At 35.1% G+C, this 27,275-nt stretch overlaps 1 protein-coding gene across 3 annotated transcripts in view; it reads right to left on the bottom strand.

The window, feature by feature from the left end:
* Positions 1-1,811: 1,811 nt before the first annotated feature.
* The window catches only part of NETO1 (neuropilin and tolloid like 1), a 69,476-nt gene continuing 44,012 nt past the window's right edge, over positions 1,812-27,275 (bottom strand). The window contains exons 7-11 of one of the 3 annotated variants that reach the window (XM_032183411.1): positions 20,579-20,807; positions 7,604-7,717; positions 4,801-5,359; positions 3,623-3,697; positions 1,812-2,338 (exon numbers count right to left, since the gene is read on the bottom strand). In XM_032183411.1, coding sequence (XP_032039302.1) covers positions 3,637-3,697; positions 4,801-5,359; positions 7,604-7,717; positions 20,579-20,807 — 963 coding nt within the window. In that variant the 3' untranslated portion in view covers positions 1,812-2,338; positions 3,623-3,636. Of the gene's footprint in view, positions 2,339-2,492; positions 2,784-3,622; positions 3,712-4,800; positions 5,360-7,603; positions 7,718-20,578; positions 20,808-27,275 lie in introns of those variants that run through there. The other 2 variants (XM_032183412.1, XM_032183413.1) reach the window with 2 other exon arrangements.

Genomic DNA, 27,275 nt, shown 5'->3' with positions numbered 1-27,275 from the left:
AACTGCTATATTTTAGGTTTTAATGTTTTTCTCTTATTTTCCCTGATACAATTATTTTAAGAAAGTAAGGATGTGCGTATTACATAAGTACTAATACCCATGCCTTCTCCAGTTCTCTCAGCCAACACTGTACTAAAAAACAAAAAGCAAACAAACAAACAAACAAACAGCAAAAAAATAAAAATAAAAATAAAAATAAAAATAAAAATAAAAATAAAAATAAAAATAAAAATAAAAATAAAATAAAATGGATTTTCTTGTCTACATGATTAATAAAGACCAGGTTAGCTGTACATTTCAATGGGATTTAGGCACTTAAATATCTAGCAGCTTTAAAATTTAGCAGCTTTAGCATTTTTCTAGGTGACCAGTGTAATTAGTTCAAAGCTAAATTCACATATTTAGATTTCTCCTTATATATTTATTTATACACTATCTTATCAGCAAATATTTATAAATATACATAAACGTGTGCAAATGTTTATACATTTATTGTCAGCAAGCCTTTCCTACTTCCTTGTTTTTTTTAATGGATGCACGGTTGTATCCATTTTAAACATGGATGTGAGAAAAAAAAATCTTAACATAATATATTTAAGAAATGATCATGAAATAGACGTTGGAAAGTTTAGGAAAAAAATGATAAATTACATGAAGTTGGAAATGGATCTATACGTCTGGATATAGTACTGGAAATTCATCTGGAATTCTGGAGTACATCTGGAAATGTATTATCACATGCAAAAAAATATCCATGTAATTGAGAGATGGCTCTCAATGACTGTAAAGGAGGGAGGATTGTTTTTCAGATTATGTGTTATAGCAAACGAATCAAGGTAAAATCCTGTTATGTAAAACTTATTGTATCCTGTACAAAAAAGGAGACAAAATACCTGAACTCCTCCTTCCTCTTATGTAATTCCTAAATTACTTTTGTAGAAAATGTTTTGTAGAAATTAGATTTTCTGTATTTGTAATTATGTAAAGGATGTACTCTCTCTATATATAAATAACTGGTATAGATAACCTCTCGATATATATATATATATATTATGCTGGCATTTAAGGCTTCTCTTCTCCCACCTTTTTATATTTTTGGGCTATCCATGATATTATTTCTACTTTTTCAGTAAATCTAGCAACACCTATCAGCAATACCAGGGGGAAAAAAAAAAAAAAAAAAAGAACAGAAATGATACAATATGTTTAAGAAAGGATTGGGATTTGTTCTGAGACAGAATTTGCAAGGTAACAGTTTAAATAGATGATCGTCCTATGACTTCATTCATGGTTAATGAGTTATCAAAACAAAATGATTTTGTATATTTGTTTGTTTTTCAAATTTATATAATTGCGGCTTTTCAGCCTACACTATTTTCATACTAAATTAACCTTTTGTATTTGATTTCAGTGTTGGTTACTGATGTTTATGGCTTGAATTATGAATTGCATTTTATCTTGCAGGAGGAACTGATGTTTATATGCATCTCTAAAACTGAAGTCCTTCCATAATATTTGCATAACTGGTAAAAATCAGATTTTAGGCTGCATTGAAACAAACTTCCTGATAACATATTAATGTAAAAAATACAGTGTGCAGAATTGAAACCAAATGTTTTCACAAAACTTTTCATTGAAATTAAGCAATCATCTTTATGTAATATGAATTCAATTAAATCTCAAGAAATTAATGTCTCAATAAGTAAGGGGTGCGAGGCAGCCGATACTCCAATGTGTCTGACTTTCCAGTTAAACTTCTACAAAATTTCTAATTTTAGTAAAAGAAAATATTGACATTAAACTCAAGGTAGGAAATTATTATACATCGTTTCATGTATCTTTATATAAAAAGTTACAAGTAGCAAGCATATGACACAGAAATGGAACAGTAACAGCAACAATTGTGAATGCATGCTTTTTTACAATGTGTCTAATAAGGGGATTTTTGCCAACTCAAATATTCAGTAACATACATGCAAATTATTTTCTCAGTGTCAAATTCAGTCATATTGCTAGATGCTTATCCAACAAACATTTCTATTGAAGTGATTATGAATGGCTAAATACCTGATTTCAATAAATTGTTCCTGAAATTGGGAATTTAAATTGCAATGACAAGAAAAGAGAAATAGAAAAAGAGAAATGACTGATAAGCATAATAATGAAAGTCTTATTGCCTTCTAGTAATTTTACTCAACATTGCTGAATTTTGTCATGATATGAGAATAGCTGGTCAGAGAGTCCATAAAACCTCTAGCTGGTGTTTCCAAGGTCGATAGTTTCACATTTCATTGTAGCATGTTCAAAATCACCCAGGAGCGCACTATTCTCAAGCAGTCTATATAATGAAAACAATGTACATACAACAAAAGTTCAATGTAATCTTCTTCCACATATCACACAACAAACAAGTAGATAACAAACTTAAAACATATCAACTAAAATAAAATGAAGAAAAAAAAAAGAAGAAGAAAAAAAAAAAAGTAGGGACAGTCTCAGTCATCTCAGTCAGGAGTTAATTTCTTCAAGTTTGCAGTAAACCTTATAATGTTTTTAAAAACTAAGGAACACTTGGTGGCCAGAAAGTGAATTACAAAATAAACATATTATTGTGCAGTGGGAATCCCTTTCAAAAGAAGTAAGAAATGTCTGTAACTTTTAAGTTTGGATAAAGGCAGTGAAATGAAATTTGAAACATGTCCACTCTGTCTTCCTGATAGCTGAAATAGTTCACTATAGATTTTTCCATTCACAGTTCCCTTGATTGTATAAATAGTGTTTCTCTGAAAGCAAAACAAAGTTAAAATATGTTCTCCCTGTGAAGAGAAATACAGACAAATATTTACCTAAACTATCTGGAAGCAATAGAAACATTAATGGAATATCTCCCATTAAAAAATTGCTATATACATATGCATGTGTAAACATGTATATACATATATATGCTTAGATATGTATATAAGGAAATTGACAGACTAGCAGCTATTTATAACTTCAGTAAAATATGAGATTATGTTTATTAAGTGTTGATAACAAATTATACAAAATGAAAAGTCTAGGAAAAGACTCAAAAAAAAACAATCAAACATTAACATTAGTGCTACAGAATCTCTAAATTTATCTGTTCTCTTATGTACTCTTCCTATACTCCCGTATACTTCACAAGGTTGAATGAGTAAAACAAACTGAATACAAGTTGTTCCATATCTTCATGGCTTGGGCTAGGTTGCCAAATTTTACAGTTTCTCATGCTGGAACTCTAAATTTTATTTTCATAAATTAAAAATGAATAAAACTCTACAGCCATGAAAAGCATCTATCTTTATGATATGTTGAGAATACAGATAATATTTGGCTGGGGGATTATATTTAACTGATTCTACAGTCAAGAGTAATAATTTAATAGGAAAGAGTAATAAAATAGGAATTTAATTTTTCATAGTTTACAGTGCTGAAGTGGTCATCTGTCTGATTTTCAATCTTCTCATTATTAAAACATGGCTCTCTCCATGCAAGGACAAGGTGGTGTATAGCTTGAGGACTAACAGACATTTTAACAACATAACAAATAAAATGGAATGGAACAGATGGTTCATTTTTTTGTATAGGTATTTTTACTTACCTCAAGTTTGTCTCCTAGACCCTAGTTGTGTTGTACTCAGACTCATGTTTGCTTAGAGACCCAATGAGGCAGAACCTGGAATGTTATGGCTATTTCATTCAAAATAATAATGTTTGCATAGAAAAAAAAAGAAATATATGCATATAGATACTTAATAAAATGCACAAATTGATAATCTGATCAATATTCATGAAGAAATTTACATTGGCATGCAGTTAGGTTAAAATAGTCAAATAACTTGTTTTAGAAGATAGAAGTGCCTTAATGTGCAAAGAAAATATGGAGAGCATGTAAACAGTCACAAGAAGTGCATAAATTATGCATGCAACAGAAAACTTAAGTATATATATAAAAAGTTTCTTTTTGCTTTTCCAAATAAATGGTTCATATCTCTTTCTTCTTTTCTTTTTCTTTTACTTTTAATCATTCATATTTACAGTCATTCAGAATGTAATATACAGTAGAAATATCTCTTTTATTAAAAATATCATGCTCAACTTTTTCATTGATTAGAAAGATTCCTTTTAACTACATTATTCTAAGTAAATATAGGATCATTCTCTATTTACTATTCTGTCTCATACTGTAATTAATATATATTTATATCTATAAACATACTGTGATCAATAATGGAACAGATACATTAACGTTTTGCAAATATTTTCATTTGTTGTATAAAAGATAATGTTTCATGGGAAAAGGGGTTTCCTTACCCCAGGTTAGTGATTCTCATTATTGTGTCATACATCAAAATGATTTTGAAATGTTAGACTAACAGTAGATGATATTCAAGGCCACCTCAGTTTCAAGGAAACCACATGCACGTGGCTCTATCAAAAACTAGACTTGCACAAAATCTTCTTTGTTTTTTTTAAAAAACGCACTTGTTCTCTGTTGACCAGTGCATGAATGCATGTGGGCAAGTATATAAAATAGTAAAAGAAAAAGAAAGATATCACGTAGAAGGGTAAAACAGATACAGAAGCTTCCAGGAAACTGGAGCAGAGATGAGAGAGAGACAAAGAAAGATAATATAATGGTATATGCTATCAAGAAACAGAAATTTAAACAATAAACAGAGAGGAAAGAAAATATGTCTTTACTGAATAAAGAGTGAATATGCTTGGGCAATCAAGTCCTTACACAATAGTCTTCATCAAAAATCTATTGATACTGACCGCTGAACAGCTTTATCATGTCTGGACAGCCTGTGGCTTGTGGTTGGTACCTCTTCAATTTCATCTATCTCACACGCATCTGCAGCATCTTGTGAGTAGCTATGCTTCATGACAAGGATATTTCTCCTGTTCATGGGCTGAATGAGTGGTTTTACAGGTTGCGGTTGTATTTCTGTCAAGACAGAAGCATCTCTTGTGCTGAGGTTACTACGGCTGCCCTTAATGCTAGACACTTGTGATCCACAGTGATGGTCATGAATGCATTTTGAAGATGATCTCCGCAGTTTATGATAATTTTCAAAGTCATCTGCAACATCAGCAAGGTCAGCTGTAGGCCCTGTCCCTCTGAGGGTGCATAATTCATAATGAGGAGGCTCAAACACCTCCTGGAACACCGTTTGATCAAAGTCTGTTTTCCTTTGGACAAATTTTTTACGAGGCTGCTTGATCTGTACTATCACAGAGATAACAATGAGGATGATAACAATACAAGACGTCACCCCAATTATGGTCCCACTGGTATTGGTAAGTTGGTCCAATAGGTTAGCTTTTCTTTTTTCTGTGTTAAAATAAATAAATAAATAAAAAAAAAAAAAAAAAAAAAAAAGCACAGAATTAGTTGCAGTTCAAAAATAACAATGGCAATGAAGGGTTCACAGATTACTGTAAAGCCATGCCTAGTCTATGTCTGAGTTCAATTAATCAGTCTTAGTGGGGAAATAAAAACGAATCAAGTATTCATGAAAACCAAATGAACAATACATGACTCCACTAAGTGGCTTGGTTAGTGCTTTTTTCAAGCTCTTTTAACTAGATGAAAAATTTATTTATGTATTTTTTGTTGTTGTTATTTCGTATATAAAAAGCAACCACCATAATAAACGGATGGATCTGTCTTCTCTAGTAAATATATGTTGCTAGAACATTAGGATAAATGAAATATCAAGCCTTCACAAGTTTTAAAAATAAATTGGGAACTTTTTTGAACTCCTACTATTTATGAGCTGAATGGGACTGTTGACTGTACTCAGTGAAAAACTAAAACTAAATTGAATAAAATAGAAATGTTATTCAGAAAGGAAAGGAGTTTTCAGAAAGAACAACAACAACAACAACAAAAAGTGTGCAAGATATTTATTTTTTTCCTAACCTAATAATTATCAGAATGTTTTAAAACATACTCAGTAATCCAAAAGCTGATTAGACCTACTATCCTTTACTCAGAGGCTGCTAGGAAGTTGGCCAGCAAAATCAGTATTAAGAATAAAAGAAAATAAAAAGTATGCAGTAAAATAATACAGAGACAAAATTTCGCTTTCCTGTTCTGCATATTTCTCTGTGATTTGCTTTCAGATGGCTTCAGAGAGATAAAACAGTGACTGAGCCAAGATGAAAGTATTCACATCAGTCTCTTACAGGCATCTCAAGACTTGACAAGTCTGATTAAGTTTTAACACTCAGTTTAGTGTAATTTTTCTTGGCAACCTAAAACATACCAAAGGACTTGAGGAAAAAAAAAAATAACATTCACCTCTTTATAATCTTCTAGGTACCAACAATGAACTTTTTATCACTCCCTATTGCCTACTCTTGTAGACTCATTTGGGGTTTCTCTGACTGACACAGACTCTGCAGAAGGAGCTGGTTTAGAAAAAGCAACACAGCAACAAATAGCCTTTTTTTTTTTTTTTTTTTTTCATGTAATTATCAAACCTCATTTTTCTAGTCTGAAATACAAGACAGGGTGATTCTATTGGCACATGAGCCAATAAAAAGACACTCAGCAAATAAAAGATGAAAATAATTTTGGAAATTACACAGGGGAAGGTTTTCTGTTTTCTTCTGTGTTACAGAAACAGAGAACATATAGTTCTTTACCATGTTTATTTCTTTTGAAGAATATTATTTCACATCACAGTTTTGTTATGTTCATTTGAAATATGATTTCATTTATGTTTTACCCTACTGCATTGCTTGTCAAGATTTGACAGGCTTCAACAGACTAATGGGATGACTTCTAATCTTCATTCTGAATATTTTCTTGATTGGTTTCTAAGTTCATTATTACCCATGTTTTCAGGAGCAAATCTGTTGTAATAGAGGAGGAAAAAAAATAAAAAAATAAAAAAAATAAAAATAAAAACTGTGTCCCTGCCTCTCTAGCCTGTAATGAAAGTTAGTTAAGCTTTTTTTCTCTGAAGACAACAAAGATTCTGATGATTTTTAATTTCATTTTATTTTTTAAATACAGAGTTATATTTAGAAACCATTGTGAACATCTGGTAGGGAACATCAGTCCCTACCTATGAAATAGACATTATGTCTAATTTTGTGTGTTGTCTTTGCACTTCATTTTCACTGGAGGATTATATACAGATTTGGCTGCCTTTTTACAATGTTAGTTCTACTTCATCTGGGATTTTTAGCCCACCTGATCTATTATGGACATGGCATGCAGCTAAAATACACCTGTTATGCATATGCTACTTCACTACAAAAGTAACTACGACAAAGGAACTAAAGTATTACTTTTAATTGCATTGTAGCTTGTACAGAAACAAAGTGATCAGAAAGCCTGCCAGAAAGCTATAACCACCACAAATCAACACTAAGCAAAACAATTGCAAAAACTGAAAGAAAAATCCATCTGTATTTTACCCTCTCCATTTTCTCTCTTGCTTCATGCTTGCTGACCCTGAATTACTCCTCCTGAGCCCTCTCACAGATATTAACAAGAAACTAAGAATAATACGTAGTATCTCATGCAGTCTAATGAGTTGACAGTTTCAGTCCTACACATTACCTTTGCAGTGGTTTTCATCCCAAGGATACACACAATTCTGGAGTCCATTGCAGACCAATGTATTATTAATGCACATATTACTGTGGCAAAAGAATGTGTTGGCTTCACAAGGGGCTAAAAATAAAGAGAAAAAGCTGATATTAAATAGTAAGTCATTCAATTTTCCACAACAGACACATCAAGGAGGAATCGTGTAGTCTGTACCAGGGGAAAACTCTACAGCAGAGGATCCTTGTTTATTTCAATATCTGACATATTTAATATCTGACATTCACCATCAAAGGCACTTAAGTCACACACTTAATATTCTTTGAATATATATTTTCACTTTTGTCTAAGTGCATTGACTATGGACTTCTTTCCCATAGTTTGCTTCTAATGGCTGCAGTATGATGACAACTTCACATTTCTGGCAGGTCATTGGTGCGTTATCAACACAGTTTTAGCCACAGATCCCAAACACACCACTGTATGGGCTGCTGTGGAGAATTTTAACTATATCATAGCCAGTACATGGCAAATAATTAGTTTCAAAGTTCCTGAAAGTCCTGTTTTAGAGAAAGCACTGTGTGGCTGAATGAAGATATATACTTTACTGCTCATATCAATGGTATCTGAGCATTTATTCCCAGAGAAAATAAAACCATCAAAACAAAACAAACAAAACACCACCCCAGTCATACAAAATGCTACAGTAAAGTATTCTTTTGATTACATGAGGACATTAAAAACAGAAATAGTCATCAATGTCCAAGGAGTCTATGATCTAGAAGAATCATGCAGGATTAAAGCTACCAGATGAAGTCTTTACTGAAGGACCTTTACCATGATGGTAGTTTGGAGGTCATCAGCAGGAAGTGTACCTGCTGCTAAACTCAAGTGCTAGCGATCCTTACATGTATCCTTAAAGTCTGGGTTGTACTCCAAAATTCTGTGCAGTAAAGATAATTTACTCCTCATATTTTATTCATTAAAAATAAACCAGAAGCTCTTCCTCAATATAAGAAAAATTATATATATATACATTTTATCAGTGTGAAATCAACAAAAAATGAACTTATTTTTCCTTTTTTTTAAGCTCAACTGAAAAACGATATTATAACTATTTCCCAAGGAAAAGTTAAAGAATAACCTAAGACCCTTACTAATCAGAAAGGAGTTACGATGCTCACATTACTAAATTTTGGTATTTATAATTTGATGTTTCATGGCAATATTTCTCTTCTGCAATTTTAAAAGCAGTTCCTATGACAACATATATCCTTAGCTCAGAGCAGAAGACTGCTTTAGTTGTTTGTTAACTAAGGACAGTACAAAGGATTTAGATTGTAGAATGTAATGACTTCATACATCACGTCAAGAAATCCACTTTTAAATAACTGCTTAAGTTCAGATATCCATAACTGACTATAATGGCTTCTTCAGATCAGGTATAGTCTGTTAAAGAAATGATAAACGCCATCAAAACTTGTCCCTAAAAACACTGCCATCCAATCAGATATAATAGTATACACATATACTAAAATAGCATGCACAGAAGTTTACAATTTCAAATAGCATATATTTTCAAATTTACTCACCCATCACTTTTACTCACTTCACCAGAAGCCTAATGTTGTCAGGAGCTTAAACAGTTATTGGTCTAATATATAAATAACACATTTTTAAAGTGCAGATGCTTATGGAGAAAAAAAAAAAAAAAGTACATATTTTATTTGTAGGAGTGTTCTCTACTGGCTTTACGTGTTTGTGAACTGTGAGACATAACAGCTCTTTTGTCTCCATCATTTACACTGCTTTCTAAAAGTAGCAGCTAACGTGAAAATTTATATAGTACATTAAAATACCCCTTAGTCACAATAGCTACTCCCACAATAGAAGATCTAATGTAATGCTAAGAGCTTTGTATGCTCCTTCTGCTTGAGTTTCAGCATGAGTTTTGTGGTTATCTGGCCTCAAGGCTCCAGCTGCTGGAAGAGCTGGGGGGAGATTTGGGTGCAATGCTGTGCTACTGCATTTACATAGCAAGATTTTCATATCAGGGGGCTGCAGGGGTGGTCTCTGTGAGAAGAGCCCAGCAACTACCTATGTCAGATCAGATCCAGTTTCAGCCAGTTCCAAAGGGACCTGCCGCTGCCAAGAGCTGAGCCAATAAGCAATGTTGTTTGCACCTCTGTGAGAGCTAATTTAAGAAAGGGGAAAAAACTACTGCACCACAGCAACTGGGAAAGTACACCAATAAGCAGCACAAGGAGGGTTGGGGTGGTGGGGTAAAGTGCAGCATTAGGAAAGAAATAAAGACATAAAGAAAACAAACAAATAAAACAGAGACTGTCATTCTCATTACAAGTGAAGTGGTGAGGAAAAGGTCCTGTCTCAGCAGGCAGAACCTTCTAAATGCATATGACTTTCCCTTCCCACTTTAAATCCAAGCTGATCTTATCCTGAATGTGACAGCAAAGACAGGAATAATAGTGGGAAAACAGCTTCCCCGAAGAATAGAGAACAACTTACGGGAAAGAAGGACAGTTGTGTGGGCAGAAACGTGGGCATTTAGAAGCATACACTTGTTAAATAGAAAAAGAAGATCTGGATAGAGGAAGTAAGGGAAGAGAAAGGAAAAGGAAGAATGAGAGAACTATGCAAGACAGCAAAATAAATGAAATATTAGGCATTCTGCAGTGAAATAAATGACAACATACTGTATCAAGTGAGAATATTAGGAAATGTTTCAGGAACAAGAGAGAAAAAATACGAGCAATTAATTTATTTTTTTTTCTTTTGGATTTTAGAAGACAGAATACTTATGCAAAGTGATGTCAGGGAGATCTGAAGACAGCAGATGAGGAAACAAGGAATAAAAAAGAGCTTCTGCTTCCCTAAATCATGCTGTTGAACTACAGAGGAAAGAAATGCTACGTGAATAGTCTCACTAGATGGACAGACAGCAGAGAAATTTCAAAACAAGTACAGAAGTCTTAGCGTTGGAGAAACCCAAGTGCAGCAGATTTCTAAATCTAAAGATAAACTGTACATTTCTGTTTATGTTTTTAAAATTAGAATAGTCAAATCCTCTCTGTGGTCCCTTGAGCCTAGAGTGATTAAGCTGGACAAGAAATCAATATTTTTTCCCCACTCTAATGAGGCTTTTTTGTTAGAGTGAATGAAAGCATAAAGGGAAGCTGAAAACTTGTCAGTCCCAATTTTCATTGAAGGAATTAGCTCTTTGTATTTTATTTTATTCCTCTTGAAGAGGCACAGTGATAGGATCTTAGGGCGCAGTACCAAGGATATTCTAGTAATAGCAGAAAGATACATGAACTGGTAGTGAACAGGATTCTTTTGCAGCAAGGTGGAACTGGTCCTAACACTTTCCTGAGGCCGTTACAGAACCCTGCATGGTAGTGGAATCAAGCAGACAAAGTATGTGGCTCCAACACTGGAGAGCTTAACCTAACCTTTGAACATCTGTGGTGTTGCCTCAATACGTGAAAAAAAAATAATTAAAAATGAAGAAAGGGTATGAATGTTTTCACAAAAGGAATTTACTTCTATCACTACCTTCAGTTAGATAAAATAAGGCAAACTTCTCCACCTACCTGCCTCCACAGATCTATCAGTATGCAATCTTCACTATGACTAAGTGTCCTTATATGAGAGAGCAGTGGAAATGAACAGTACTCTGCCTTGGCTTGTGTTGAGCAAACTGATAGTTTTTGGGTCAGGATTAGTGGGCAGACCAATGTGAAAGAAGTCACACATTCACAGACCCTGGTCTTTAAGGGGATTTTAACTACCTGTGGAGGGTAGCACAGCAGGGCACGAACAATCCAGGAGGTTTCTGGGTTTCTGGAGAGCTCTGGCAATAACTTCCTGATACAGGGAGCTGTTTTAGAGAATTCTGGTGGGATTCATGCTTTTACAAACACAGAAGACTGGTTGGGAATGTGAACACTACATGCAGCCTTGGCTGCAGTGATAGTGAGATGTTGCAGTTCAGGATCATGAGAGGAGGGAATAAGGAAAAAGCAAGATCACAATCCTTGGCTTCAGAAGAGCAGAATTTGTTGAGGGATTTACTTGGAAAAATCCCACGTGGAAAGATAAGGGGTCCAACAGAAGAGTTGGTTGACTCTCTATGATCACCTCTTCCAAGCTCAATAACCTATCCAAACAAGCAGAAAATCAAACAAAGGTGGCAGTTAGCCTGCATGGATAAACAGAGTTCCTGACGCAGACAAAAAATAAGGACATGTACATGAGGTGGAAGCAGGGTCAAGTGACCCCAGTGGAAGTATAGGGGCATAGACCAAGCATACAGGGAAACAGCTAAGAAAGCTGAAGTCCATCTGATGTTGAATCTGGCAAGGACTGTGAAAGGCAACAAAAATGATTTTTACAGGTATATTCGCTGCTGAAGGAAGGTGAGGGAAAATGTGTGTGTGATGCTGAATGGGGCATGGTACCTGTTGATAAGAGATATGGAAAAGGATAAGGTACTAAATGCCTTCTTCTACTCCGTCTTTTTTGGTGGATTTGCCCTTTGGAGTTCCAGGCACTTGAGATGAAGGAGACAGTCTGGAACAAGCAGGACTTACCCCCAGTGGAGGAGGACCAGGTCAGAGAACATCAAACAAACTGTACAGGCATGAATCCATGGACCCTGGACTTGTGGGATGCCCACAGAAGTTGGCTGATGTTGTTTTCTTGATTATCTCAGAAAGTTCATGGCCATAAAGAGAAATTCCCACAAACCTGAAGAAAGCAGATGTCTCCATTGTCTTTGAGAAAGGCAAGAAGGAGAATCCTGAGAGCTACAGGTTGTTCAACTTCAACTTAATCCCTGGAAACAGGATGGACCTAATTATCCTGGAAACCAATGAAGGTTTCCAAACAAATGAAGGACAAGAAGGGAGTAGTCTGCATAGACTCATGACATAAGTCAACAGTGACATGAGTCGGCAGTGTGCACTTGTAGCCCAGAAGGCCAACTGCATCCTGGGCTGCATCAAAAGATGAGTGGCCAAGGAAGATGATTGTCCCCCTCTATTCAGCCCTTGTGAGGCCCCACTTGCATCCAGGTCTGGGTCCCCAGCACAAAAAGGATGTTAACCTGTTAGAGCGGGTCCAGAGAAGGGACACAAAGATTATCAAAGGGCTCGAGCACCTCTCCTACAAAGAACGTATGAGAGAGATGGCACATTTCAGCCTACAGAAGAGAAGGCTCTGGGGTGATCTCATCACAGCCTTTCAATACTTAATGGGGTCTTATAAAAAGGATGGAGAAGGACTCCTTAGTAGCGTAGATAATGATAGGACAAGGGGGAATGATTTTAAGCTAAAAGATGAGAGATTTTTATTAGATGTTAGGAGGAAATTCTTCACTCAGAGGGTGGTGAGGCAGAGGAACAAGTTGCCCGAGTTGGATGAGGCCCTGGGCACACTGGTCTGGTGGGAGGTGTCCTTGCCTATGAAAGGAGGATTGGAACTAGGTTGTCTTTGAGGTCCCTTCCAACCCAGGCCACTCTGTGATTTTATGATTCTATGACCAAAACTGGCTGAGCAGCCAGGCTCAAAAAAGTGATCAACAGAATGAAGTCCAGATGGAGGCCAACCATTAATGTTTTAGCACAGGGTTCACTTCTACAGCCAGTATTGTTTATCTCCCTTTATTTATATCCTGGATGATGGGGCAGAGTGTACCCTCAGCAGGTTTGCAGACAATGCAGACCTATGAGGACTGGTTAATAGAACAGTTGGTTGGACAGCTGTAGAAATGGACCTTATCAGGCTGGAAAAATATGTCTATAGTAAGCACGTGCATTTCAACAGTGAAATACAAAGTTCTGCAACTGGGGAGGAATAACCCCATGAACCACTAAGTCCTGGGGAATGACAGACTGGAAAGCAAGTTTGCAGAAAAGGTGCTTCTGTACAGTAACATGACCATGAGCCAGCACTGTGCCCCTGTGACAAAGAAAGACACAGTATTGTAGAAAAAAAAGAAAGATCATTGCCAACAGGTGAAGAGAGGTGATCCTTCCCCTCTGCCCAGTACTGGTGAATCACTGTTTGGTCCAGTTCTGGGCTACCCAGCACAAGAAAGACATGGACATACTTTTGTCAGTCTAACAAAAGGCCACGAAGATGATCAAAGACTTGGATAATCTGACATATGAGGAAAGCCTAGGAGAGCTAGGACTGATCAGACTGGAGAAGAGAAGGCTCAGGGGAGATCTTGTCAATTTGTACAAATACCTGACAGGGCAGAGTAAAGACAGAGCTAGGATCTTCTCAGTGGAGTCTAGTGACAAGACAAAAAAAATATGTAATGAGCACTAAATAAAATGCAGGAAATTTCACTTACATGTCAGAACAAATTTTTTACTTTGTGGCTTGTCATTCACAGGGCAAGATTTGGTTTCTCTGAGAGGCTGTGAAGACTGTGTTGGGGATATTTAAAACCCAACAGAATGCAGACCCACAGCCCTCAACAAAGAAAGTCCAAACCCCAAAGTCTCTTCCAACCTCAGCCATTCTGTCTCTCTCTGAAAAGATGGTTATTTAGTTAGATCAAGAATTACATATTTCATATATTATAATTTAATTAAAGTGCCAATAAATATATATAATATCAAAATTGAAGTTGAAAATTTAAATATATATTGATATATATTATATAAAATTGATATATATAATATAAAATTGAACCATATATTATTTTATTTTATATATAAAATTATATATAGACATATATATACATATAAACTTTCAAAACCTTTCCCATTATTTTAAATTTCCATATGTTCTTTTTTTTTTATATATATATCTGTGTGTAAGGATAACTGGTATCTTAACACACAAGCCGATATTTTAATTACGGACAAAAAAGAATGTAGTGTCTTCCGCTTTTCAACAAGTATTTATACTGAACACAAGATGGAGCACTTATCCTAGAACATATATAAGCAAATGCAGTTTGATAACCCAGTGAATTTTTCAGATTTAGAAAACCTATACTTAAAAAAAATCCTAGACTAATTATATTATTTATGTTTGCTGACTTGTAAATATATTTTTGTTTCTAATGGGGACAAACTAGGAGGTTAGAGGATTGTTTCAATAATCATCTTTTCAGAAAGTTACCATCCCAGTATTCAAAAAAACCCATATTCAGCATTTGAAACTTACTGCTTTTAAAAGTTTAAAAAAAAAAAAAAAAATGAGTCAATGGAGTTGTCTTATTACTTATATCTGATTACTATTAGAAGGTTCTGAAAATGCATATGGAGATAATAATCCATACTTTTTCATTTACTAATGAAAAATGATCACAATTTCTTTTAATCCTGAATAACCCTAAGGCAAAGGAACATAAAGAGCATTAATAGTTCCTCCATATGCCATGCTTACAAAGTAATATGAAATAAAAATTCATGTTTTATATTTTTTCCAATAAAATACTGCTTTCACTGGGGCAGTAAAATAAATAATTGCAAGTAGTATATGGCCATTTATAAAATAAAATAGCAATATTTATACAGCACTATAGCAAACATTATTTGTGCTATTAATAATTATTATATCGTGATATAGTGGCATTAATAATAAAATACAATGTCTGTGTGTGTGTGCTGTGCATAATTTTGGGGAGTGAGGATATTTTGGATATAAAATACAGACATGGTGGTGTAAAAATATTTTTATATGATGAAGTCAAAAGCCGACTTGCTGTGGACCTATTGTGAAGCTTAGCTGTTCTACTTCAGCCTTCCCCGGTGTATTTACTCTGTTTCTAAGCACCATGTAGAGTTAGCATTAACTCCATACCTTCTGTGTGAGGTGTGCACTAGATCTGAGCAAGCTAGCTTGGGAATCTATGTCTCACTTCACTGAACATTGTGGGCTTGCCCTTTGAGTCCATTTCAGGGTAGGGATTTCAATCTGGGACTCCTTAATCTTAGATCCCTATTCTACTTACTGTTTTCAGGCTTCTCTATCTCCACCCCTTCCATTCTTGTCATAACATTTTCTGAAACGTTTTGCTTTCTCCTGAGGGTGAATGGGAAAATTCTGAAGTCTGAAAAATGGTTAGATGTGAAAAATAATTTCCGCTGAACTCATTACACATTTCACACCTACTCCTCATGTTCTCAAGATAGCTTATTGCATCATGCTCTGCACATTAATTCTTTAGGCATAGATCATTTGGAATTTCCCACTGTTCCTTACTGAAAAATAGAGCTTTCTTTTCTTCACAAGAAAAAGAAAAATTAAATTCTTCAGACGTTCCTCAAATCATCCTTGAAACAGAAGAAGTTTTCTCTCAGCATCCCCAAGGAAAAGTCCATCAGTCATGCTGACAGACAGTTTCACTTACTTTCTTAAAATAATAAAATTATTACAATGGTTTTAGTAATGCACACTAAATTGTGTTATTTGAAGTAAAATTACTTATCTTTTCATTTGCCACTAATGAAAAAATCTTATTAAAATATAGCTATTAGATACTTGAAAATGGAATGTGTTTAATTCTTAATTTTCCTCCTCAGCCACCTTCAGACAAGTCTGTTCAAAATAAATACAATGTTTTCTGAGTGTTAATACCAGACACATGTCAATATGAGATCAGCAGAGACTGTCAGCTCAGAAGTGTGTGCTCAGAGCTCTATTCAAAGTTCAATTTATACACTCTAGGCACCACAGACACCTATTTTGTTCAGGAACAGAAAGGCATAGGGTTGGTTAGCCAGTGAAGGTTTTTGACTACAGATAGCTGTAGATATAACAGAGGGGCAGAAAATCACAGATGAGTATTCACCATTAAGGAGGCAATCACAATAATTTCTTTTATGTATATGTGTGTGGAAGCAGGGAGCAAAAACAAAAAGGCTGTAATCTGTTTACACTCTTAAGTCCTTCCAAGAGGAAACTATCTCTTTGCATGTATTGCACTTATCGCATTGCTGTTCCTTTTCTCATTTGTTCCTTTTGCATTATCACAATAAACACAGCCATTAATATTGAATACCTGCAGAGCCTTTTCCCCATTAGAAAATTGCCCATGCTGGGATGATCATCTTCAGGGATTCTGGCTGTAAATAAGGACTTGGCTGCTGTTACTCTATAAAGCTGTGCACTACTCTTCTAAACACAGCATTAAATTTCTATCTAAATATGTTTTTTTTTAATAAAAAGAAAGCAACTATAATAGAATTTGTGCTCCTTTAAGAAAACACCATGAGATAGGGGTTTAAAAACACCCTTAAAGCTCAAAGTGACAACAAAATAAGAGAATGAATAATATTTTTCTGCTTGATTTTTTTTTTTTTTTTTTTAAAAAAGGAGTTTTGGATATAGAGGCAAGCAGTGCTACCAAATAGCTGTCAGAGCTGAGAGAATAAGCATCTTGTGTGCTCTGCATATAGAGGGATTTTCTCTTATCCCCTATGCCCTGGTTTTATGAAACCGCTTTTTAAAGTGTAGGTGTGCCTGCTCAGGAACAGCTTTTGAAGAAGCTGTAAGTGTAGCATGTCCATCAATCAGGCTGGAGATCACTTTCACAACCATGGAAAGTGAAATTAATAGTTAGTAGGCGAGAAAACAAGGATTCATTTTTCAAGTCTTCTTAACAGATGAACATATGCCTTTTGATGATACCAGATTTCTTTTTTTTTCTTTTTTCCTTTTTCAGATTCTTAAATTAATGTATTTGCTATTTGAAATCTATTATAGAAAGTGACTACCACACTACCATACAGAAAAGTATGAAGTAAATGTATATGATTACAGGTTGTATAAAAGATTGAAAAGATAAGGGCATGAACAGAAAAAAATATATATTTGGAATAGCTGATAATACTGATCATAAAATATCTATCATCGTTGTACCTTATCAGCTATTAAGAATTGTTTGTTTGCTAAATGTTGATTAGAGCTATACTGCTATTTTCATGATTTAAGAATCATTACTGATTTTCTGGAATAGTAAATGTAATGATTTCTTGCATTGTATTCTTGTTCTTTCTTGAGATATATTAACAGCACTTCTGCTTGGCAGATCATCACCACTAGAGGTTTGGAAACTTGTAAGACCACATTTTAGAGGAAAACAAAACAAAACAAAACAACATATATCTACATATATTTCAGATGAAATTGAAGAGCGCTGATCAAACCATATGAAAATAATCATATAAGAAATCTCTTTAAGATTTCTCTGTTCTACACAAATGTAAAGTCCCCAGGAAACAGCTCTGTAACAAGAATTAACACTGAACAGACTTAGACAGAAAGAAAAGATTCCTCAGGTTAAGTAGCCTGTTTCTGTTTCCACAAAACAAACAAACAAACAAACAAAAAAAAAAACACCTTTGAAACCTTCCAATTCACAGAGCTTTGTGTGACAGAGGACTACAATCTCACTTAACTCTACAGACAGTACCTCACACTAAGGAGAGGAACTTGAGGAGCTACACATAACCTTCTGGTCCTCCTGGTCATGTGGTCAATGACCTCCTGGCCATTACCACAGCAACAATAAAAAAGAACTTTTACTTTGTCACTCTTTCACAGCAAATATATATATATATACATATATATATGTTTTTTTTTGTTGTTTTTTTTTGTTTTTTTTTCCCTCCACAACTCTAAGGGAACAAACTAGCTTTTTTTCCCTCTTTCTTTGTCCCTGCATTTTTGCAGGGACACAGACATCTGTTGCTTGATGCTTATCTCCCTGAATTAAGTCTGACATTCCTACTTTTCCACACAGATGATCTAATTATTCCCACACATTACTGAAAGACCTCACAGTTTGCATGCTATGTGCTGTGTCTCACTGTGCTCAGACTGGACATCTGCTCTACCTTACTTCATACATTCAACACCAGTTTGCAGTATAGGACAGAACTTATGGACAGCTGACATAGCATAGAAAGTACAGTTGTCATCACCTTTAAACCTTTAACATCAATTTACAGCATTAAAAACACAGATGCAGTTTCCCCTAATATTTATGATCAGGCTGTGTAGATATCTCAAAGTACAATTTCACCCTTTGTAAATTTACAGCTTTTAGTCTGCAACAACTTTGTACAGTAGAATTACAGAAGAAACATCATGTTAATATTTTTAAACTCCCAGTCACAGTACATTATAAAACATTATCTGTTTACAAGAAAAGAGTAGCTCGTAAGCTGTAGGATGTCAAATAACCAACCATATTAGGCATGTTATAAGGAAAAACAAACAAACAAAAACATTATCTGTCCTTCTTTTCTTTTAAAATATGAAGCCTTGCAAACATACAATTATGCAAACCCTCATCTCAAGTTAGTCATCATAGTGTTTCACTCTCCAGTTCTTTTAATGCTGTGAACCTCCAGTGTCTATGCAGTTGTTTCTAAGGTAACAGATCAGGACGCTTTGTGAAGAAAAATTAAAACAAACAAACAAACAAACAAACAAAAAACAAACAAACAAACAAACAAACAAAAAAAACAGATCTTGAATATTCAAGACATCCCCAGTTGCAGAAATGAGACAAAGACAGTGTCATCTCAATTGAGAGTTCTCAGTATCATTTAGACCCTGGCCTGATTTGCAGACAAGAAAAACATAACCCACCCTAATGCTACAGTGTGAGACTACACTGTAGTGTAGTCTGCATATGCAGTAAAACTGCATATGCCATTTCAAACATGCAAAGTGTCAGAATTTTTTTAATCAGAGCCATAATTAAGAAATTATGGAGGCTGTTCTCAACAGAGTCTTATTGCCTCATTGCAGGGTACACACACACAGAATACAGATGAAGACTATGCTTGGTAGGAGTGTGCATTCATTTCAGTAACTCACAGTCACACAGAAATCTTCTTGTGAAACTTGTGGTGCACAAGTCAAAAACAAAAACAAAACAAACAAAAAAACACCATGAAACAGCATGTGAAAATAAATGCTTATACTCCTTAAGGGACCATCTATGCATTGTTTCCATGAAAGAAAATAAACCAATATCTTTCACAAGTGATTAACTGAATTAATAATTTTCAGTGAATGAGATTATTGGGTTTGATGGGGTTTTGTTTGTTTTTCAAATTGGCAATAAGTAGCGTTTTTTTTTTTTTTCTTTTTTTTTTCTTTTTTTTTTCCCCAAAGGCTACTTTTCCTATTACCTGAGCTCAAAAATCATATAAATCATAGAATCATAGAATCATAGAATATCCTGAGTTGGAAGGGACCCTTAAGAATCATCAAGTCCAACTCTTGACACCGCACAGGTCTACCCAAAAGTTCAGACCATGTGACTAAGTGCACAGTCCAATCTCTTCTTAAATGAATATAAATATAAATGAATGCAATCTGCATAGGGAGAATATTAAGTTTGTAAACAGATATATCATTTAAGCTTTTAGATAGCTTCTGTTACTATATATATATGCATATACATATATCAACAACAACAACAACAAAATCACCACTAAATTATTTGCTTAAAACTGTCTGATATGTTTTTATTGATATATGCATTCCAGCATATGAACAAACATATTCATCATCTATGATAAAATAATCATAAGGTGTTTTTGAAGTGCCCATCATTGTAAGATCTAAAAAAATCAAATTCATAGAAAAAGACTAGGCTTGATAAAATCCTTCAGAGCTGTATTATTTTCCAATTGTGTAAAGGAAAACTGAGACAGAGTGGACTGGTATCTTGGGAATCTGGTAAGTTGTGGTCATTGTGACTAGCTATACCCGTCTTTCTGTCTCTGAATCCTGTGCTCTACTTACTGTGTTACAAATTATTGCACACTATGCATGGATTTAAACTATTCTAGTGATTTACATAGCTTGTTCAGGACCATCCTTTGATGTTACTTATTTATCCTTACCCTGCATGAAGAAAACATTAGCAGTTTGTGGGACTAGTGTCATTTAACAAACTGAAAGGTGGGCATATTAAGGTCTTACGTTCTTGGAAAGATGTGAAGAGCATCTGGAATCGGCTGCTTCGACTGCCTTCATCTGCCCACATGCGGATCACACCGAGACCCGTCCGCAGCATTACATCATTAGCAACAGTGCTGCAAAACTTTGCTTTTAAATCCTCCACAGAGCTGCTTCCATCATAAACAGCAACAAAATTCCTTTTGCATTCATTGGAATTCTGCATCTCATAGTCCAAGAATCGCAAGTATATCTATGATGCAAACAAACAAAAAAGTCAACATGTAGACACATTTGAAAATGGCTAAACAAACATTAAAAAACATTGCTCGGTGTTGTGAGAGAAAGGCCACACAACAACATCAAAATAATTTTTCTGGTGCTGGTGATCCAGAATTTTCATTTCTTGGTCATTTTTCTGGATGGGCATTAATACAGGTAGTGAGCCCAGTTTATTCTTCCTTGTATTTTGCCTTACTTCAAAGTAGAATCTAGTGGAAGATCCAGCTTTTTCTTTTCTTTCTCCATGAGAAGTGTGTACAACAGTCCTTCAAGCTGAAGGGCAGACAAGCTAGAAATTTCTTCTTTCACTGGCACAATATTGCTCTATTACTTCCCTGACATGGAAAATAATAAGGAAAATAATTGTTGCTCCCTCCTCAGAGTCAATATGTGTCATCTTTGTGATATGTCTCAGCTACACTGCTTCAGGAAGTGAGAAGCTGGGAGCCAGGCAGAACTCAATCATTAATCTTTTTATGTTTCTTCAAGCAATTTGGCTATCATTTCAGCTTTTCTAAACAAAGCCTGTATGGTATATTTCTTCATAACTTAACAGGGACAAAATCAAGAATATTTGATGGAAACTGCTAGAAACCTAAGGAACCTAGAAACTGCTAGAAACCTATAGAAACTATTTCCTTAGTTTCCTAAGGAAATGTCTCTTGCATACCAGTTAAGTTATCTTATAAATGTAGTAGATGTCTTGTCCTTTACAAAGAACTCTTTAAACCTACCTAAAAGGAAGCATGGGTGAGGAGAAAAAGATATTATTTGATACTCAGCTATATATGGACTTTAATAGTCCACACGCATTTTAGTCCACACACTCATTTTAAAAACAATTGCTAAGATGAGCAACATCAAATATTCCAGTAACAGAGAAACTAGTACCATTTTCAGTAGACACACAGTACATATTCAAACTGCTAAGGGCACCCAGGAGACCTCATGAGAATGATACAAAAAAGTGGAGGAGGGCAGAATTAGCATGAAAAGTAAGTATACTCAGCATCCGGTTGCATGCATCTTGAAACAACGACCAAAAAAAGGACTCCACTGTATTAGAGATCAGATCTACTTCTTTACAAATGGTCTTATTAACTTCATGTAACTCTTTACATACACAGAACAGTTGCTGAAAAATCTTCTCTGGATTTGCATAAAGTACACAAACAGCATACCCTAGCAGCATACAGGGCTCAACACTCCATGTTGTTGATATATTAGAACTCACATGTTTTCAGAATTATGTACTATCAAGAAGTCTGATGGTGCTTAAAAACAGCTCAGATTTTTAAATGAATTTTTAAATTTAATATACTAAATTTCATTTTTCCTGCCTGACCTTTCTCCAGCATGTTATTTCTTACAGCAGATCTTAATTTAGTTCCAACATTCTCATCCTCCAAAAGAACTGTAAGAAACATATGTTAATTAAATTGTTGTTAAGTAAATCCTTCTTTCATACTTCTTCCATCCCCATCCCCCTCCCCCCCCCCCCCTTTTTTTAAAATACTATAAATTAAGGAAGCTGCTTCTATTGATCACTACAAAATGGAACATTTAACAGCAATACATAAAAAAATAATCTTCAGATAGAAAAAAAACATAGGTGAAGAAATACTTTTTATAGTGTTTATTATTATTATTATTTTATTTACCACTTGTTACAACTCTGCAGTGGAATGAAAAATTATGAGTTCTCTCATCCAGCATTGCTGAAATTTTCTCACAGTATCCACCAATTTTATAAATGTATTGTCTTGAAATGTCTTGCCATTTCCTCTCCTACTGGGGGGCATACAGTTCCATTCCTGTTAAAACAAGTCACTTTCTGCCTTGGCAAAGTCATACTTAAGAGCTTGTTTTGAATTCTTAAATCTGTTGAGTACATGTATTGTAGTTCTGAAGTTTCTCTGCACTGGCTGTATCCCTTTGTAAATCTCTCTTTCATTCTCTGCTGTCTCCCTCCCGTCAATAGGTGCTCAGGAATTTGAGACTTTCTCCTTCTTGTGCTCCAAATTCTTGTTCTTGCTGTTCTCTAGCTATTTAGAGCATTATGTCCTACTGATGTCTGATGACTTTAACCCCTCAGGTCATCAAAGTCTTCAGCATGTCTGCTGCTCTTTTCCATTTATACAACATCAGCCACTTCCACAGCCAGCAGGCAGATGGCTGAACTTCACTTCCAGCAGAAAAAGTCCAGTGGGAAATGTTCAGACAAGAATTCTGGACCAGTGAGAGATTCAAATGAAGTCATGCAGAACTGGGATGGGCAGTATGAGAAGTGCTTTTATTCTTCACTCCAGTGGTTTGAGAGGGCCCTCTTGTTTTAGTGGCTCCTGGTTTCCAGCTGGTACAGGCACATCACTGCCCTGCAGGGCAAGATTTTGCAAGAGGGAAGGATGTATTCCCATACAGGGAAAGCAGGACCATGCATACTGGCCATCAACTGGCCAGAACTGGGGCACTCTGCAGAACAGCTTCCTGTGTCATAGAGAGCAGTCAGTCCTGCTCAAACAAGAGCCTAACAGGCACTGTGAAACCCTGGCTTCTAGGCTCTCCTTTAAAGCTGGTGAAATAGTCCAACTCTGAATAATATTTCACTTAGAATGCAGAGTTAGTGCATCTTAGTTTTCTTTCTTCCACTTCCTGGTTCTGACAGTGGCAATTCAGTGCTTACCAGCTTTGTCACCAATAATGCAATCACAGAATCATAGGGGTTAGAAGGGAACTCTGGAGATCATTGAGTCCAACCCCTCTACTAAAAGCAGGTTCCCCACAGTAGGTTGAACAGAAAAGCATCCAGGCAGATGTTGAATATCTCCAGAGAAAGGAAATGCTTCTCCACAACCTCTCTGGGCAGCCAGTTCCAGTGCTCTGTGACCCTTATTGTAAAGTATTTACGCATGTTTGTGTGGAATTTCCTGTGTTCCAGTTTTTGGCTGTTGCCACTTGTCCTATCACTGCACACCACTGAAAACAGCCTGTCCTATCCATTGGCCTCTTGCACTTTAGATATTTATAAACATTGATCAGATCACCTCCTTATCTTCTCTTCTCCAGGCTGAACAGACCTAGATCTGTCAGTCTTTCTTCATACAGGAGATGCTCCAGGCCCTTAATCATCTTTGTGGCCCTCCTCTGGACACTCTCTACAAGATCCATGTCTTTTTTGAACTGGGGAGCCCAGAACTGGATACAGTGTTCTAGATTTAGCCTCACCAGGGCAGAGTAGAAAGGGAAGATGATCTCCTTGAACCTGCTGGCGACATTCTTTTAATGCATCCCAGGAGCTCATTGGGCTTCTTGGCCACAGTGGCACAATTCTGGCTCATGGCCAACCTGTTGTCCAGCAGGACCACTAGGTTCTTCTCTGCAAAACTGCTCTCCAGCAGGTCAGTCCCTAACTTGTACGGATGCATGCAGTTATTCCTCCCTAGGTGCAAGACTCTACACTTGTTCTTGTTGAACCTCATCAGGTTCTTCTCTGTCCTGTTCTCCAGCCTGTCCAGGTCTCACTGGATGGCAGGGCAGCACAGCCTTCTGGTGTATCAGCCAGTCCTCCCAGTTCTGCATCATAAGCAAACTTTCTGAGGGTAGACTATCCCTTTGTCTAAGTCATTGAATAAAATTCAATTGAATAAAAACCTTCAGCAGCTGATTATGTGCAATATTGCGTACACGACTGTTTTCCAAGTAATGAAGTACATCTGTGTATGTACTCTCAGATGAACATGTCTTATAGGAAAGGACAGAAGGCTTCTGATACATTATTGTCATGAAAATTTGTTTTTATGCCTTATATGCCTTTCATGCATACCATATGTATTATAGACAACATGTATGTTTAATAGACCATACAGGTATAATATAACGTACATAGATCATACTTTATCTTATTCCACTATTCAGGAAAACTCTTAACCTACTCAAGGAAAAAAAAAAAAAATAAATGGGGCAAGGATCTCTCACTTTTGTTTGCTTGTTCTCTCTCTTTTTTTTTTTTTTTTTTTTTTTTTTTTTTATCCTGCAGTCTTATAAATATACACTTATATGTATTTGTGCATATATACATTTAAGCACTTATATATGTCTGTACGTTGTGTACCATTTCAGTATTGAGACGCAATTTATAACAGCTTTCATTCTTACAAGAAATGTGAACAAATCCTCACTATTATTGTAAAATACCAGCTCTCACAAATATTTCCAGCATTCATCAATTACTCCTGATCTGTTTCAATAGATTGTTCTTATAACAGTACAGCCAAAGTCTTACTTTGGGCTCATCCTTTGACATTATTTGGTTTCTGGTGACATGCTAGCCTTTTAAAATAATAAAGTATTTCTGGGAGTAGGCAGTTATAAATGTTGAGAAGGAATAAAGAGAATGATAGCTTAGCATTTCATTTGATTCTTTCAGTGAAGAAGCCAACATTTTAAGCTCTTCCCAAGACTGAGTTCTGGTTTTGGTGACACCAGTTAATTTCTGTGTGTGATAAGTTCAGATAAGTTCATTATATATAGATAGATTTGATAGGTACTGGAAATGAATAGTTGGCTTAATAATCTACATCCATTCTTCAGAAGAAAGACGACACCTTCTACAATGGCATGAAGTTTCATAAATTAGAGAAAATAAACTTGTGATGTGTCTGAGTTGAGCTGGAATTTAATTTCCATATTAACTATGTCCAGGACTTTATATAAAACAAAGAAGAGTTGATCCAAGGCTACCTGAAATACATTTACTTAAGTTTATTTAGATTAGATCTATGAATTAAGGCTGGAGTACATTTTTTAAAACTGGGAGCCGATAATACAAACTGACACCATAATATTGAATCAGATTTTGTTTTTAAGAACTGTAAGTAATTTAATTGCATCTGCAAACTTCTGCCAATTTTCATGGTCTTATTACAATATATTTTCCATTGTTGCTGTCACTGGGTATAAGACCCACACTGGCAGAGAAAATTGCTAATAAATTAGGATTCACAAGGAAAGAATAAAACTGATTATATAACAAAATGTTATCAAATACAAAATATTCCTGATGCATGGTTTTCTGAAATCAATGGCAAGATTCTCATTACTTTTACTGGCATGTGGATCTCACTAAAAGGAATTAAACATAAAGTGAGAGAAAATAGTATCCATATGGATATGGATAACCATTCTGGTTATTTCATTTTCTATGGACTTAGCCATTAATTCTACCAGCAGTAGATAATCAACTTTGTCCACAAAAAAACAAAGAAATGAACAAAAAAGATCACACATTCAAATATCATCCACTGTCTTCATTAAATCTTCTTCCATTGATGCTAATGAGAGCTTTTGGAATGTTAATATTTCTGTAGGTAGTGACACATAAGATTAGCATTACAAGTACTTTCTTGTTGAAGAGAACATCTTATTTGAAAGAAGTATAGGCAGTATCTTCTTTCACATTTTACTTGTAAAGTTTTAATAAGACACTTTCCTCAAATCATCAAATCCACATTATTTAGAACAGACTGCTAGTGCACAAGTATTAACTTTTACAGAGCTTTGAGATGTCACTACAAATGCCAATGCCACTCACAACAAAGCTTCACTGTACTGTGGCATATATAATTTACACTCAGTCACATTCTATTTTAAATAGTTGTCTTGTCACCTTAACGTTTGTATTGTCATCATAATAAAGAAAAAGGAAATGCTGGATAAGTTTTACTATTTTATTTAAATTTGAAAATGACAGAAAACTCTGCATATATTAGAAAAAAAAAAAAAAAAAAAAAAAAAAAAGGTTTGTAAACTATGAATAATATATCACTTCAGTAAAATAGTCAGATTATAATCTCTTCATAGTGAATCACTTTCCATGAGGTCTGCTTTTTAATCAATCTGTGAAGGTTAGTGCTGACAACATGATTGATCAGACCAGTCAGGAAAAGCTTCAAACCATATCCTAGCATATCAGACTTAATATACGTGTACAGACATCCAGTCCCTTATATTACATCAAAACAAAGCAAACAAACAAAAACAAATTAACCAAAAAACATTGTTCAACTGCCAGAAGTATTTAAGATGTGAGACAAAAACCTTTAACAGAGCCTAACTTCCAGATTTTTCATATTAAGCTTCTAGGTTCAGTCAATTCTTCTGCGAGCACAAGACTGGGAAAAATAGGTTTATGTCCTTCCCTACTGCTCAGTGACCAGTTACAGTACTTGCTTTATTTTACATCTTGTTCAGCTCTATGTGATTAGCAGATCACAAAATCACAGAATTTCTAGGTTGGAAGAGACTTCAAGATCATCGAGTCCTCCAGTGTGTTGGCCTAGAGAGAAAAAAAAAAAAAAAAAAAAAAAAAAAAAAAAAAAAAAGAAATTTAAAAAAAAAAAAAAAATAAAAAAAAAAAAGGCAACTTTTCTCTTAAAGATCA

The sequence above is a fragment of the Aythya fuligula genome, chromosome 2, assembly GCF_009819795.1.
Source record: "Aythya fuligula isolate bAytFul2 chromosome 2, bAytFul2.pri, whole genome shotgun sequence".
NCBI lineage: Eukaryota > Metazoa > Chordata > Aves > Anseriformes > Anatidae > Aythya > Aythya fuligula.
Note: the sequence above shows the minus strand (reverse complement) of the source record. Positions and strands in the feature narration are given on the sequence as shown.